Raw genomic sequence first — 15,774 nt, 5'->3', positions numbered from 1 at the left:
GGTACAACAACCCTGCAATCAATAGGGTCCGATTCCATTGTAAAACAAGGACCAATTACCAAAGGGGGACAAAAATTAGGCAGAATTATCAACTGGACCCAGGCTTTTCAGAAATTACCAATGGGGGACAAAATCTGTCTTGTCATTAAAAGCTGGACGAAAATTTCTTAAGCAACACGTTTTGCTTTTCCACTTTTCCCTCTTCTCTCTTCTTTCCCTCTTTTTTTTTTTCACTTTTCCATTTTCAACTTGTTTTTTTTGCCCTACCAGTCATCTTCTTCATCATTTTAGCCACCATTGGAGGAGGGAAAGCTCAACAACTTGAAACGTGAGTTCATTCCCATCTCTCTCTATATCTAGGTTTTGTTTTTCATTTGTTTTAGGGTTTTGTATTTCTCCTTCTCCCTTTTCAATGGAGGATGAGGAAGATGAATCGTACGGTAGAAACAAAAAAAACGTGAAAAAAAATGAGTGAAAGAAAACAGGAAGTAAAAACGTGTTCATAAGGGACTTGATAAGCCCATTCGGAATTTGGTAACCCCATTTTGATATTGGATAACCCCAACTCCAGAGACTTGAAAACCCCCTTCCAAAACTCCAGTACCCTCAGCCAATTTTTAGAGACTTGATAAGCCCATTCGAAAATTGGTAACCCCATTTTGATACTTGATAACCCAAATCCTAGAGACTTGAAAACCCCCTTCCAAAACTCCAGTAACCTTGGCCAATTTTCAAGGACTTGATAAGCCCATTCAGAAATTGGTAACCCCATTTTTTATACTAGATAACCCCAATCCCAGAGACTTGAAAACCCCCTTCCAAAACTCTAGTATCCTTGGCCAATTTTTAGGGACTTGATCACCCCATTCGGAAATTAGTAACCCCATTTTTTATACTAGAAAACCCCATTCCTAGATACTTGAAAACCCTCTTCCAAAACTCTAGAACTCTCGGCCAATTTTCAAGCACTTGATAAGCCCATTCAGAAATTGGTAACCCCATTTTTTATACTAGATAACCCCAATCCCAAATACTTGAAAACCCCCTTCCAAAACTCTAGTACCCTCGGCCAATTTTCAGGGACTTGATAAGCCCATTCTGAAATTGGTAACCCCATTTTGATACCTGATAACCCCAATCCTAGAGACTTGAAAACCCCCTTCCAAAACTCCAGTAACCTTGGCCAATTTTCAAGGACTTGATAACCCCATTCAGAAATTGGTAACCCCATTTTTTATACTAGATAACCCCAATCCCAGAGACTTGAAAACCCCCTTCCAAAACTCTAGTATCCTTGGCCAATTTTTAGGGACTTGATCACCCCATTCCTAGATACTTGAAAACCCTCTTCCAAAACTCTAGAACTCTCGGCCAATTTTCAAGCACTTGATAAGCCCATTCAGAAATTGGTAACCCCATTTTTTATACTAGATAACCCCAATCCCAAATACTTGAAAACCCCCTTCCAAAACTCTAGTACCCTCGGCCAATTTTCAGGGACTTGATAAGCCCATTCTGAAATTGGTAACCCCATTTTGATACCTGATAACCCCAATCCTAGAGACTTGAAAACCCCCTTCCAAAACTCCAGTAACCTTGGCCAATTTTCAAGGACTTGATAAGCCCATTCAGAAATTGGTAACCCCATTTTTTATACTAGATAACCCCAATCCCAGAGACTTGAAAACCCCCTTCCAAAACTCTAGTATCCTTGGCTAATTTTTAGGGACTTGATCACCCCATTCGGAAATTAGTAACCCCATTTTTTATACTAGATAACCCCATTCCTAGATACTTGAAAACCCTCTTCCAAAACTCTAGAACTCTCGGCCAATTTTCAAGCACTTGATAAGCCCATTCAGAAATTGGTAACCCCATTTTTTATACTAGATAACCCCAATCCCAAATACTTGAAAACCCCCTTCCAAAACTCTAGTACCCTCGGCCAATTTTCAGGGACTTGATAAGCCCATTCTGAAATTGGTAACCCCATTTTGATACCTGATAACCCCAATCCTAGAGACTTGAAAACCCCCTTCCAAAACTCCAGTAACCTTGGCCAATTTTCAAGGACTTGATAAGCCCATTCAGAAATTGGTAACCTCATTTTTTATACTAGATAACCCCAATCCCAGAGACTTGAAAACCCCCTTCCAAAACTCTAGTATCCTTGGCCAATTTTTAGGGACTTGATCACCCAATTCGGAAATTAGTAACCCCATTTTTTATACTAGATAACCCCATTCCTAGATACTTAAAAACCCTCTTCCAAAACTCTAGAACTCTCGGCCAATTTTCAAGCACTTGATAAGCCCATTCAGAATTTGGTAACCCCATTTTTTATACTAGATAACCCCAATCCCAAATACTTGAAAACCCCCTTCCAAAACTCTAGTATCCTCGGCCAATTTTCAGGGACTTGATAAGCCCATTCTGAAATTGGTAACCCCATTTTGATACATGATAACCCCAATCCTAGAGACTTGAAAACCCCCTTCCAAAGTCAAAACGTGTTGTATATGCCAAAGGGTATTTTCGTCCAGCTTTTACTGACAAGACCTCTTTTGTCCCCCGTTGATAATTTTTGAAAAGCATGGGTCCTGTTGATAATTTTGCCTAATGTTTGTCCCCCATTGGTAATTGGTCCGTAAAACAATGATTTTTTTTGTGGATTGCCTGCTATATCATAGTGGGTCCCACCTTTGACTGATCCAAACCGTTCATCTGAGAAGCCTGTTCTAGATCTCTTATAGCCTAAAAATAAAGCCGATCATGTAATTGTAACAACAGATAATATGTATTTTTTTGTCATTTAGGCCCTGTTCGTTTATGGTGAGCCCCCAAACTGATTATTGGACTAAAAATTAGGGAAATGATAAATGCGCCCCTTTTCATCACATGGGACACCCGGCTGCAGTGTACGTGGCAATCAAATCCGTTGAATCCTTCCGACGTGAAGTACATCAGCCCCTCTGCAGTCATTGATATGCTGCTGCAGTCGGGTGTCCCAATTGATGAAAATGGGCGCATTTATCATTTCCCAAAAAATAATGTAATTTGAGTCCAATAGGTTTGGAGGCTCACCATTGGTTGTCATAATCTCAAACGAACAGGGCCTTAATGTTAACCATTACCTTATGTAGTTTTTTGCCTTCACACGAGAATAATACAAATTATTAGATATATTCATCTTGGACGCAAGGCCTATCAAATGGACGGTCGAAATGAATCAAGGATGGGACCCACTATGCCACATTGTACTGGAGCACTCTCCCAGGCCACTAGGGAAACCAACACTGACTTTAAAAGGGTCTCGGTCACAGTCCAGGACTGTTGGCTTCTCTATCTGACTTCCTCAACTACTATCATTAATCAAGTAAGGCAGAGAACTAATTTTCAATTGCAGAGCATTAAAATAGTGGGATCGACACGACCAAGAGTCCAAAAAAGCCATGTGCCCTACTTTGAAGGAAGTAGAGCAAGATGGAGAGCCCCACACAGGCCAATCGTTGCAGGATGTGAAGCCAACCATAATATTGAGCTTGACTGAGTATACATTAGCCAAAGTCACATGGAAGCACATGTCCTATGGGCCAGTAGCTCCCACGTCAAACCTTCGTTACCAAAACAAAGGCATTTAACGTTATATAAGGAACAATCTTAGAAACGTGGATTTGGACCCACACGAATGATTTTTTTAGTGTGATCTAGACGCTTCATATGATAGGCCATCTCACGGTGATAACATTTGTACTCCCAAATCCTTCATCTACTAATGAAAAAATGGAGGAAAAACCGAAGGAGAAAGCAGGATGGTAATGACACCTTAAAACTATGCATTTGCTCCCATATTAGTTTGTCCTATTTTAATTATACATGATATAATGCTCGGTTAAGAGAGCTGCTAGGAAGAAGAATCAATCGATCGGTAGAAATGGCTGTCGACACAAATTTTACGAAATTCAATACACATAATCTAGAAAAAATTACAAAGAAATAGTAATTATTAAAAAAGTGGTACAAGATAAAACAAGGATTGGTGTGGTGAAGAAAGAGTGGTAAAGGGTTAGAGTACGATGTAACAAAACATCACAAAAAAAGTGTTGAGAAAGTCCGCCCGGCAATCCGATCCGATCGTGCATATATTAAACGGAAAAGTAAAATAATAAATCAAGCCACAAGAAGAACACCAAGATTTTTACATGGTTCTGCCAAGCATACTCCACGGGCAATAAACACGATCTTTCACTGTGAGAAAAACAAAATACAAGAATTACAATGGATTAATCACAAACCCAAAAAACCTGCAACCCTTTCTTTTTTTTCTCAAATCCAAGATCATACACAAGAGAAACCCGAACAAAAACCCAAGAGGAAACCTAAAAAAAAACCCTTTTCTTCCTTCTTCTTATCTCTCTCTCTTTCTCCCTTAGGTAGCCGTCACATCCCAAGTTTCTCGCTCATCCTCTCTTACAGATAACAAGAAGCACTTTCCAACAAAAAGTAATGCAATGCAGATAACAAGAAAACCGAAGCACATGTTTTGTCGTAATCTCTTTATCCATTTTTCTTTTGTTTTCAAGGAGTCATGGTTCTTTTCGCTTTCGGGAACATGTAAAGGAAGTGGCAGGGCAACGCGCAAGTAAAGAATAAGGTAGGGCCATTTTAAGCTCTCTGTCACCTTAGAACTTTTTCTTTCTTTCTTTTCTTTTTTCTTCGTAAGAAAAAAACACAATTTAATTTTTCATTTTACGAAACCATTGCCAGGATCCTTTTACTAGGAGTCATTATCACAAATTTTCGTACGTCATAGCTTTTATCTCTGCCAGGCTCTTGTTTTGTATATCAAAGTGGAGTGGCTGTTTTACGTTTTATTTAGATTTTCACAGCGGATACAACTTTACATCAGCAATTAAACTATGGGCAACAGTGATAAGAAACAACCATTTCTTATAGAAAATGTAGAACGTGGATGTATTATATACATCCTTGCGTGCCTTATTTCATCAATTAAAAAAAAATCTAAAAGTTGTTGGCCGGCTACTCTCACCTACGTTGAGTTGGAGGCCACTTTCTTTAATTTTTCTCTACATACTACAATTTTTCTGTCATGATGAAGGAGAAGATGACCCACAACCTCTTTTGCCAAGTGGCAAATTGAAGGGTTGGGATTATCCTATGGGGTTGATTTTTAGGGCACACCCTATCCATGTGAGGGCCCATCAAATGAATGGTTTGCATCACCCAAACAATGTGGGATCTCACTGTATTTTAAGCAGATGTAAATAAGTTATTTATCTACTCGATCGAGTAGATACACTTTTCTCTAAGAGATATTGACTGTTCATTGATTCTCACGTGTAGTGATAAGAAGTTCCTATCATCCGACCTTTGAATTTGAAAATGTAGGAAGCAGACACTTTTCATTTCTACTTATTCCACGCTTTGATATGGTTTATAATACTTTATATGCTAACCACCTCATGATATAGACTGTTAATTTGGTTGGCCCCAAGAAAAATGCATTGTATTACTATCCCAACCATTGACTGCAAATGGGTGAATATTCTAAGAAAAATACCAAAAAAATAGAGGGTGGCTGTTCTCTTTCTTAAAAGCCAAAATCTGGGTCCCATTTCTGCTGACCCCTAGCTTGAGAGGATGACACTAGTCTTGTGATCCACCAAGCCTAGCTTATAGTATGTGCCCACAAGAAATGTTGAACCGTTCACCATGGGACAGAGATCATCTGAGGTGTCTTATGATGGTCTAGAAGATCAACGGCTTCAACTGCATTGGTATGTCCCCATGTGGGACCCATAAATGATTGTTAATATTGATACCGGCAACGACTTTCTGCCTAAGTAGAACTCATAATCTACGTCATAGTTTAGTTAGTGTGGTTGTCCGTGATGGGGCCCACGACCCATGTATCCTAGTGCTCGTTTATTCGGTTTCTGTGGGAAAAGTGAGAAATTTTTTGACAGCTTCTATTGAAAACTTCCTATGTTTCACTTTACCTCTCTATCTCTCTATCTCTCTACTACAGAGTACAGAGACATGGTTTTGCTCTGTTAAGGAAGGCGTGTTTTGTCTGTTAAGGAAGGTGATATTTAACCCTCTATTTTTGGTATCATACACCCCTTTCTTTTTCCTTTTTATAAGAGGTATGTGTATCTATCTAATTTAAATCGAAGCCTTGCCGTAGTAAGCATACAGTAACCGTGATCTGGGCCCACCCACGTGAAATCAAACATTTTCCCGTCTCTTCACGAACGATTCACAAAAATAGAAATAGTATCGATCAAAATTTTATGAGAGAGAGAGAGAGGTTAGGTATAAGAAAGTTGCCAATTTTGTTCAGAACCTATATTTAGACAAGCGTCCAACTATCCAAAAATGGACTACCTAGTATATCTCGGCCTTAGAAAATAATATCATAAATTCGCACCCCATGTCAGATAATTCACACCACTTATAGCGTGAATTGTTCCAGTGGTAGTCTTTAAAGCTATTTGACGTCAAATGACGTTAAAGGCGCGAATTATCCTACAGTGGGTGCGAATCTACAAGAAAATAAAGGATCACCGACAAGGTTTCCTGTAATTTCTCTTCAAATCAAGGATACTTCCGTATACTGATGCCTACGTTCAACGCTATAAAGGCCTAGAAAATCACCATTTTTTTTCTTCAATCTGACTCCTTTTCGTCCGTGCTCGACTAGTTTTTCTCTGCTTTTGCAAAATCATTCATCTCTCGCCTTTCACCTGACTCGGAATTAATGAAGATTTAAAAGCGGTGCCAAAACTGAGGCAGCTGAAAATAAGTCATCAAGATTGAGAAAAAAAGAAAAAAAAACAAAGAAAAAGAAATCGAGAGAAACCACCGTCAAGACAGCGTGCATAACAATTGCCTTATTTAAGGTTTCATAAATCTCACTTAATTCAAGCTTCTTTATGCGATATTCGAGGGCTGAGAAATCTCACACCGATTTTTTTATTTTTTATTTTTCCTTCCCGATTGGGAATAAACAGATTGCACTGCCTGCTGAGGAAGAGAGAGGTACGGATAAAAATGTTTTTTTTTCCTATTTTTTTCCCCCTTTTCAATTTTATTTACTCTGGGAATTAGAAATAGGTAAAATGAGTAATTTCAATCGACAGGTGATTGCTTGAAGGAAAGGATTTTAGTTATTAGTTTTTTTTTTTTTTTTTTTTGTGTTAGATTTTGGTATTGTTTTTCCTTTTTTTTTTTCGTTATTGATTTCTTTGTGCTATTTGTATGTAATTCTTTTAGATTGCATCGATCTGATTAAATCTCAAAAAATGTTTTTTTTTCTAAATGATGATCCGTCTGGATTGATAAGAAACATGTTGGAAGTATAAAAGACATGCAGAGCTTTCAAACAGATGCATGAAAAGCTTTTCAATTTCATGTTTGGATTTTGTCCTCGAAATCTAGGGTTAAGAAATGATTGAGATTACTTGCTTAGAAGATACTTCTCTGTCATTTCTTTTTTGCCTTGGTTTTTTTACGCTATATTTGTCTCTCTGTTTTTTATCCTTTTGTTTTTGCCTTTTCTAGGTTAGGTGAGAGTGGGTGTTCTTAACTTTATGGCCAGGGCATGTATTTGGAGTTTGGACCCAGAAAAAAATATATTATGAATGAAGAAAAGAAATAGGGGTTGTTGACATTGTATCTGTACAATTAAATTGGATCCTTTTTCTCACCGTGATTGACGGTATCGATGAGTAGATCTGGGTTCATCACCTGTCCTAAACATAATTCATTCTTGCCCTTCAAAGTTGGTTACACTAATTTTCAGTTTGGCAATTGGGAATTGGGAATTTTGTGACCCATTAATTATTCTGGCATCTGGTATTTGGATCATGCCCTATATAGTTTTTTCCTTGTCTTGTATTTAGTTCAAGTTGATATACTACTATATTACTCCTTAGGATTTTCAATGCATCAACATGTATCTGAAACTGATCCATTCAAAAAACATATATCTGAAACTGAACTCCAAAAGATATTACATCTAACCTATTATTTCATTTCATCAGTTATTGTTGTTGACTAGTGATGTTTGAATGGAATGAATATTGGTTCTGTTTTATAGATCTAAGTGTGGAATATTAGCTTTGTCAGAGATGGTTTGTTTGTAAATATCCATAGTTGCAATGATGCTTCATAACATGGCTTACTCTTTGTTTCATTCCAGGTGTTTAATTTCAGAAGAAAAAAAATGAGGAATAAAGATCTCAAGCCTGATAGGAGTTCGAGGATAGTTACCATGAGTTTCATGTTTATAGTATTGTGTGGGCTCTCTTTCTATCTTGGTGGCATTTTCTTCTCCGAGAAGAACAGGCTCCTCTCGAAGGATGTTACCCAAGCACTCATATCTCATAAGAAAGTCCCACCTGCCACTCTTCAAATTAAACCCATTGTCTTTCCTGAGTGTAGTAGTGACCACCGAGACTACACACCATGCACTGACCCAAAGGTATACATAGTTACTGGTTCATATTGTTAATAAGCCAAACTTTGTTCTGCAATAAAGTTTTCCTAGCTTGTTCTGTTATTCAAAGCATCTATTTTCTGTCCTTGATTATTATCCTTAATGATGGCATGCTATTTCCAGATTTTAGTAATTTATGGTTGTTAACTACACACACATAAATATATGTATGCATGCATGACATTGTTTTCTGGTATGTTTTTCATGCTGATATAGGCCAAGAGTATGCCGTGATTTTTAAACTTTTACTTGTAACTGCAGAGATGGAGAAGATATAGTGTTCATCGACTTGCTTTTTTGGAACGCCATTGCCCTCCAATCTTTGAGAGGGAAGAATGCTTGGTGCCCCCACCAAATGGGTACAAGCCTCCAATCAGATGGCCAAAGAGCAGAGATGAATGTTGGTACAGGTAACCTACTCTTCGATTGGTCCTTATCTGCTTGTGGCTTTTATGAAAAAAAGGCTTCAATTTGTTAATATTACCTCATATCACTTTTGCATATGTAGCTTTTGGTGAGTATGTTATGCCTTCATCTTTTAGTGACACAATAACAATTTTTTTTTCATTTGTGTATATTTCAGAAATGTGCCCTATGATTGGATTAACAAGCAAAAATCTAATCAGAACTGGTTGCGAAAGGAAGGTGATAAGTTCCTCTTTCCTGGTGGAGGTACCATGTTCCCCAAAGGAGTTGGTGCATATGTGGATTTGATGCAAGATTTGATTCCTGGAATGAAGGATGGGACTATTCGAACAGCTATTGATACAGGATGCGGGGTGAGTCCCTTGTCGTCTCTTGTTTTCATGCTTGTGTTGATGTGATGGATTTGTGCACGATAGGACTGTCTGGATGTGCATTTATGTTCAGTGTGAGGCAACAATGAGAATTTTGTTATTGAAGAAATTACATGTCCAATAAACATGTCTGAGAAACTTGTGGGTCAACCATCAAAATAAAACCTTAATGTTTCGTTCCTTGTTCTTAACATTTTTGTGTGCTATATATAGCACACAAAGATGCAATATCATGGTTGTTGCATTCGTGTCTCTCCATCGTAATTGTGAGTATCTGAGAAACTTGTGGGTCAACCATCTAAATAAAACCTTAATGTTTCATTCCTTGTTCTTTACATTTTTTATATGCTATATATAGCACACAAGGATGCAATATCATGGTTGTTGCATTCGCGTCTCTCCATCGTACAGTTGAACCCAGACCATCCAAATTGTGAGTATTATGGATGGAGTTATAACCCAAAACTTGAACTTAATAGATAATTCTAATTGTCCAATTGGTGGCTTGCAGCTTAATCGCTGAAAAGAAAACTGGCATAGGTACTCATTCAGAGGGCAGAAGTACGGTGATTAAACGATTTATTATTATTAATTATTTTAGTGGAGGCTCACAATTTGGACAGTCTTGATCACTGTATAATAATAATAATAATTAGCTCAGTATAATAATAATAATTGTAGTAGTAGTACCATTCAAAAAAAAAAAATGTAGTAGTTGCACTAGTTGTAGTGGTAATAATAATAAGAAGAACTACAAGAAGCTTCACTTTGACAATTTAACTATAGAGATGAGTGTTGATGGGCATTGGTCCCTTTCCTTATCTTCTTTTTGATCTTTTTTTATTTCTTATGTATTTCTTTTTTGGTCAATTCCCTCTCTGTACTTCTGCTCTGTTTGTTTTTTTGCTAAAATTTACATACATGCCATGTCGAAGTTACAAGGTTCCTACATAAACAAATCCTAATAATGTATTACCTCTTCGAAGTTAAAAATATACAGTTTTAAAAATAGTCAAGCTCCATAATACCCTGAACATTATACGAGAGGTTATTATGTAGTGAGCAGTAAAAGAAATTTAGGTATTCATTATTACATGTATCAATGCATTTTAATAATGCATATATGCATGCCTATATTCATATGTACATGTTAACTTGGCAAATGGGGATAGGAGCAATAGCCATAGTTTTAAATTTCTCCCAAAACCGACATGAAACGACCGGAATTTATCCATTTCCATCCCCACTCAAAATACCGAAATTGAAACATATGCCGAATCCAAAATCATAAGTATGTTAATTGTATATCGTATCAATCTGTGTTACATAATTATATAACTATATTTGTATGAATTGCATGTGAAATGTAGTGCATAAATTTTGTATAAATATTTTTTGTGAATTAGATGTATTGAATTATCAGTTCGATGTTGTTAAACCATTATTGATGATTTTCTTGCTTATGTAATGATTTCGAAGTGTGTATTCATGCTTATTCTAATATTTCCTAAATTTTCGTCTTAGAATTCTATCATTTGCATATATTTCCACATGTTTCCGTGATTTTACATGATTTCCACTGAAATTTTCAACTAAAACTGAAATATTTCCGTTTCCATGGTCGCCGAGGCTGAAACTGAAACCGAAATTTGAAACCTTCGCAATAGCTTGCATGAGAAAGCTGTAGTAGGTATGGAAAACCCTTAGCTTTCATGAGAAACCTGTATTGAATATGAAAAAACCTTAGAAAGCCCCCTACATCTTGTTTTTCTAACTATCCTTATTTCCCCTGGGTTTGATGTAATATATTAATTTCTTTACTTAATTTGGTGTTTTCCCATGTCCATGTACATGCTATGCTTTTATGGATGTTTACCCAATGAACCGCTTGACTAAATTGACTTTCCATGGTTTTTCTATTATTTATAGCGGCCCCTCAAATTAGCTTTTAGAGATAGATTTAGGTCTTGCTGTAACATCCATCACTGAACAACCATGGCACCCCAAATTTCTGAACATTCTTGTATCAAACCAAAGGCTTTCAGAATTTGTTTTTAATGGAGACTCCTGCATGACAGCCACTTTCTGAAAGGCCATTGCCTTTTAGAAAGTTGGATTTATTTGCACAGGTGTGGCTGTCACAGCCACTTTGAATGGAGGTTCCTGCATAACAGCTTGTCTTTTTAAAGTAAATTTGTAATTTGACTATAATGAATATTTTATACTCATGTTCTGCAAAAATGTGGTGGGGTTTTGTTATACACCCCATGTTCCTTCTTTACTGTGTATCATTTCCCCGTCTCCTAAAGGAATGACTATGAAAAAATGTCTTTCTCTATGATTCTAGTCCAAAGAACTCTTCCACCTCTATTGTTCTTTGAATCCTTGTACTATAAGTAGATTAAAAAGTAAATTTTTATGTACATATTCTTTCATGTACTTTAATGGGCTTCATTTCTTTATTTTCCAGGTTGCAAGTTGGGGTGGTGATTTGTTAGACCGTGGAATTTTAACTCTCTCTCTTGCACCAAGAGATAATCACGAGGCTCAAGTTCAATTTGCACTTGAACGTGGTATTCCAGCCATCTTGGGTGTCATTTCTACACAACGCCTTCCTTTTCCCTCCAATTCATTTGATATGGCTCACTGCTCGAGATGCCTTATCCCATGGACAGAATTTGGTAATTTACATCTCCTTCTTGACAATGTTTACTAACAGGGGAATTCTAACACTCACTCTTTGGATGATACCCAAATTAAAGGGTTGTTGAAGCATTTGAAAGGATAAAACAAGAAAATGTGTACTTATCTTTGGGTTTATGAGTTAAATTAGTTGTTCCTTGCATTTAGTTTGGAAACCATATTTTGAAAGGATGCTAAAAGAATGTATATATATATATATATATATATATATATATATAGAGAGAGAGAGAGAGAGAGAGAGAGAGAGGAAAGTGTCTCTAGTCTGCCGACTAGAGATCATTCTCTAGTCCGCCGACCAAAAACACATGGGTCTCACATATTTTTGTGGTGATCTAAAGCATTCATTTGATAGGCCCCATCATAGAGAGGGTGTCCACAAAAAATCAGCTCCATAGGATCATCCCAACCCTACGATTTGTGGAGCTTAAAATGGATGGCTATAAACCGCGACAAATCTGTCCATTTTTTAGCTCCACAAATCGCAGGGTTGGGATGATCCTATGGAGCTGATTTTTTGTGGACACCCTCTCTATGATGAGACCTATCAAATGAATGCTTTAGATCACCACAAAAAATGTGGGACCCATGTGTTTTGGGACGGAGGAGTAGAGAATGATCTCTAGTCGGCAGACTAGAGACACTTTCCTCATATATAACTTTGAGATTTAGTTGTTCATTTGTTGCCTTTAGCATCTATTTTTTGTCAAAATTCAGTAATGTTTTGACTCTTGACACTGATCATTCGAAAGAGTAGCACATCTTAATCATGTCATGAATGACTAGAAAATGTTCCCTGCAATTACTTAGTTCCATTTAAGCACTTATCAGTATCACCACTCCTGATTAGCACTGTCCTGTTTTAGGTGGAATTTACCTTCTAGAAGTACATCGAATTCTTCGACCGGGAGGTTTTTGGGTCCTCTCCGGCCCGCCAGTGAACTATGAAAATCGGTGGCGTGGATGGAACACTACTGTGGAAGAGCAAAAGTCAGATTACGAGAAATTACAGAAATTTCTAACCAGCATGTGTTTCAAATTATACAAGAAAAAAGATGATATTGCGGTCTGGCAAAAATCTTCAGATAATAGTTGCTATGATCAGCTAAGTTTAGCCGATGCCTACCCGCCTAAGTGTGATGACAGCACTGAACCCGATGCCGCATGGTACACACCAATCCGCGCTTGCATAGTTACTCCGAGCCAGAAATTTAAGAAATTAGCTCTGAAATCTACTCCAAAGTGGCCAACGCGTCTAAATGTTGCTCCCGAGCGCATTTCAATTATCCCTGGTGGGAGTGCGAGTGACTTCAAGCATGACAACAGTAAATGGAAGGTGAGGGTTAAGCACTACAAGACTTTGCTTCCTGCGCTTGGCACCGATAAAATACGAAATGTCATGGATATGAATACTGTGTTTGGAGGTTTTGCTGCTGCACTTATTGATGATCCTTTGTGGGTCATGAATGTGGTCTCTTCTTATGGTGCGACTTCACTCGGTGTGCTCTATGACAGGGGATTGATTGGGACTTACCATGATTGGTATGTAAATACAATGATTGCATATGTGCGATACTTTGATGCATGCATGCATGTATGTTTATGTATTTATCGCATTAGATTTGCATTCATGCATTTTTATGCATGGGTTATTGACGTTCTATACAAACCAATAATCCTCCTTGGTTGAATAAATGTGCACTTTTATGCATGGGTTATTGACGTTCTGTACAAACCAATAATCCATGAATACCTCCTTGGTTGAATAAATGTACATGCATTTCCACTTTGCATGGTTGCGTTGTTGCTTAACTTGCGGGTGTAATATATGCACATGCAGGAGTAATTTTATTACTGATTTCATGCAGCAGTATTTAATTTTATTTCTTACGATTATTTGTCTTATGTTCTGCAGGTGTGAGGCATTCTCAACATATCCTCGAACGTATGATTTACTGCATCTTGATGGACTTTTTACTTCTGAGAGTCATAGGTAAAGATTCCTAAACTACTGTGTTTTTATTTAGTTTTTTCTTCTAGAGCAACAATACAGAAACTTATTTTCATATGAACTGATGCAAATGAATGAAGTATGTTGTAATACCAGCTTGCCAACCAAAAGAAAAGTTACTTCATCCCTATTTATGGAAGTTTCCCTCCCTTTACATTCAGAGTCACTACATGGTCCCTCAAACACTCACTAATTACAAGTATACCACTATTAGAATTACATCTACAATACAGGGAAATTACACTATTGCCACTTAAGCATATTGCAATTGCGCCCCCTCCCACACTATTCTAACTAGAGTAGTCCTCCTTAAACTTTGGCCAGGACAGATCCTCATCAATCAGAGCGTTCTATTTATAGAAAGTCATGGTTGCCTAACTTTTAAAAAGTATAAATAAGGTGGTTACTGTTGACAGAGCCATCCAAAATGGTGGCTGAAACCCCCTTGAGTACTAACAGGAGCACCTTAATCATGACCAAATTGCATCCTATGAGATTTCATATGGACAAAATATCTAAGATTTTGCCATTAACACTTATCCATATTTCCATATTGTTTCCTTTGAGATCTCGTGGACAAAATATTTAAGACTGCTGTTGTATGGCTTAGGTCGACTTGAATGCGTAACGTTCAGTGTTACTACATAGTACATACACACAACTTACCCGGTTAACCTACATTTTTTGTTCTGCTTTGTACTTTTCTCTCTTGTAGTTCCAACCTTCTCAGTGCGCCCCCACTCCCATGCCCCCCCCCCCCCCCCCCCCCCCACGCACCCTCACAAAAAAAAAACCTACGTGCACAATTGTTTGGGATTACAAAAAGGGCGGCCCAGTGCACGAGGCTCCTGCCACTGCGGGGTCTGGGGAGGGCTAGATGTACATCTAAATTCTTTCCTTGCAAACTTCTTTTCAGTTTCTAAATCTAATGCGATTTCATCCATCTTTCCTGCTATTTAGTACCACTTCATCTATCTTTCCTAAATCAATGAGAAAAAAATCCATTGTGCATCTATGTCTGAGAGTATTACCTATAATTGCTGACATTGACAGTATTCGGCAGGTGTGATATGAAATATGTGCTCCTGGAGATGGATCGGATCCTGCGTCCTAATGGGTATGTAATAATCCGTGAATCCAACTATTTCTTGAATGCCATATCAACCATTGCCAAAGGGATGAGATGGGGTTGCCAGAAACAAGATACCGAGTATAGCACTGAGAAGGAGAAGATTTTGATCTGTCGGAAGAAGCTTTGGTACTCCTCTACCCAGAGTCAATGACGACAAACCAAAAAATAAAGAATGGGGTGAAACTTAAGAGCAGAATTTCACCATGGAAGATCTTCAAAATTCGAAAAGAGATGTTTTATTCATTGCAGGCGGGCAATATCTGTGGAATGTGGATGGGTGCTTTACATATCATCCCAGTCACAGAAATCCATACTTTTCTTCTTGAACGGGCCACGAGCCTATGGGAATCTCCTGGTCTCATCATAGATTAGTGAGTTATCATATTCATTATATTTCTGGTTTTCCTTTATATTCTTTATATATGAAGAGAACAGACACTTGAGACCTCAATATGGGTTTAGTTTTCTTGTTTTCATTTTCTTCTTCTGCTGTCATTTTATGATGAATAGATCAAATTTGTAATGAATGATAAGAGCCAAGCCTTCAAAGTCTGTAATTTTTTTGGTTGAATGATATTGATATAGTTGGGAAATAAGTGAAATTATTCTTCAA

At 37.6% G+C, this 15,774-nt stretch overlaps 1 protein-coding gene across 2 annotated transcripts; it reads left to right on the top strand.

Annotated features, from left to right (window-relative positions):
* Positions 1-6,682: 6,682 nt before the first annotated feature.
* Positions 6,683-15,774, top strand: LOC143884822 (putative methyltransferase PMT20). 2 transcript variants are annotated; one of them, XM_077388628.1, is made up of 9 exons: positions 6,683-6,923; positions 7,035-7,062; positions 8,225-8,506; positions 8,783-8,931; positions 9,105-9,300; positions 11,789-11,999; positions 12,885-13,560; positions 13,934-14,011; positions 15,093-15,774. In XM_077388628.1, exons 3-9 carry the CDS (start codon positions 8,249-8,251, stop codon positions 15,310-15,312), a joined length of 1,788 nt encoding a protein of 595 aa, XP_077244743.1. In that variant the 5' UTR covers positions 6,683-6,923; positions 7,035-7,062; positions 8,225-8,248; the 3' UTR covers positions 15,313-15,774. The 2 variants fall into 2 exon arrangements, with proteins under 2 accessions (XP_077244743.1, XP_077244744.1); XM_077388629.1 differs by lacking the exons at positions 6,683-6,923; positions 7,035-7,062 and adding an exon at positions 7,671-7,878.

This window comes from Tasmannia lanceolata, unplaced genomic scaffold, assembly GCF_043159265.1.
Source record: "Tasmannia lanceolata isolate RefF3 unplaced genomic scaffold, GAP_Taslan_0.1 ptg000008l, whole genome shotgun sequence".
Taxonomy (NCBI): domain Eukaryota; kingdom Viridiplantae; phylum Streptophyta; class Magnoliopsida; order Canellales; family Winteraceae; genus Tasmannia; species Tasmannia lanceolata.
This window is presented reverse-complemented; position numbering and strand designations above follow the sequence as displayed.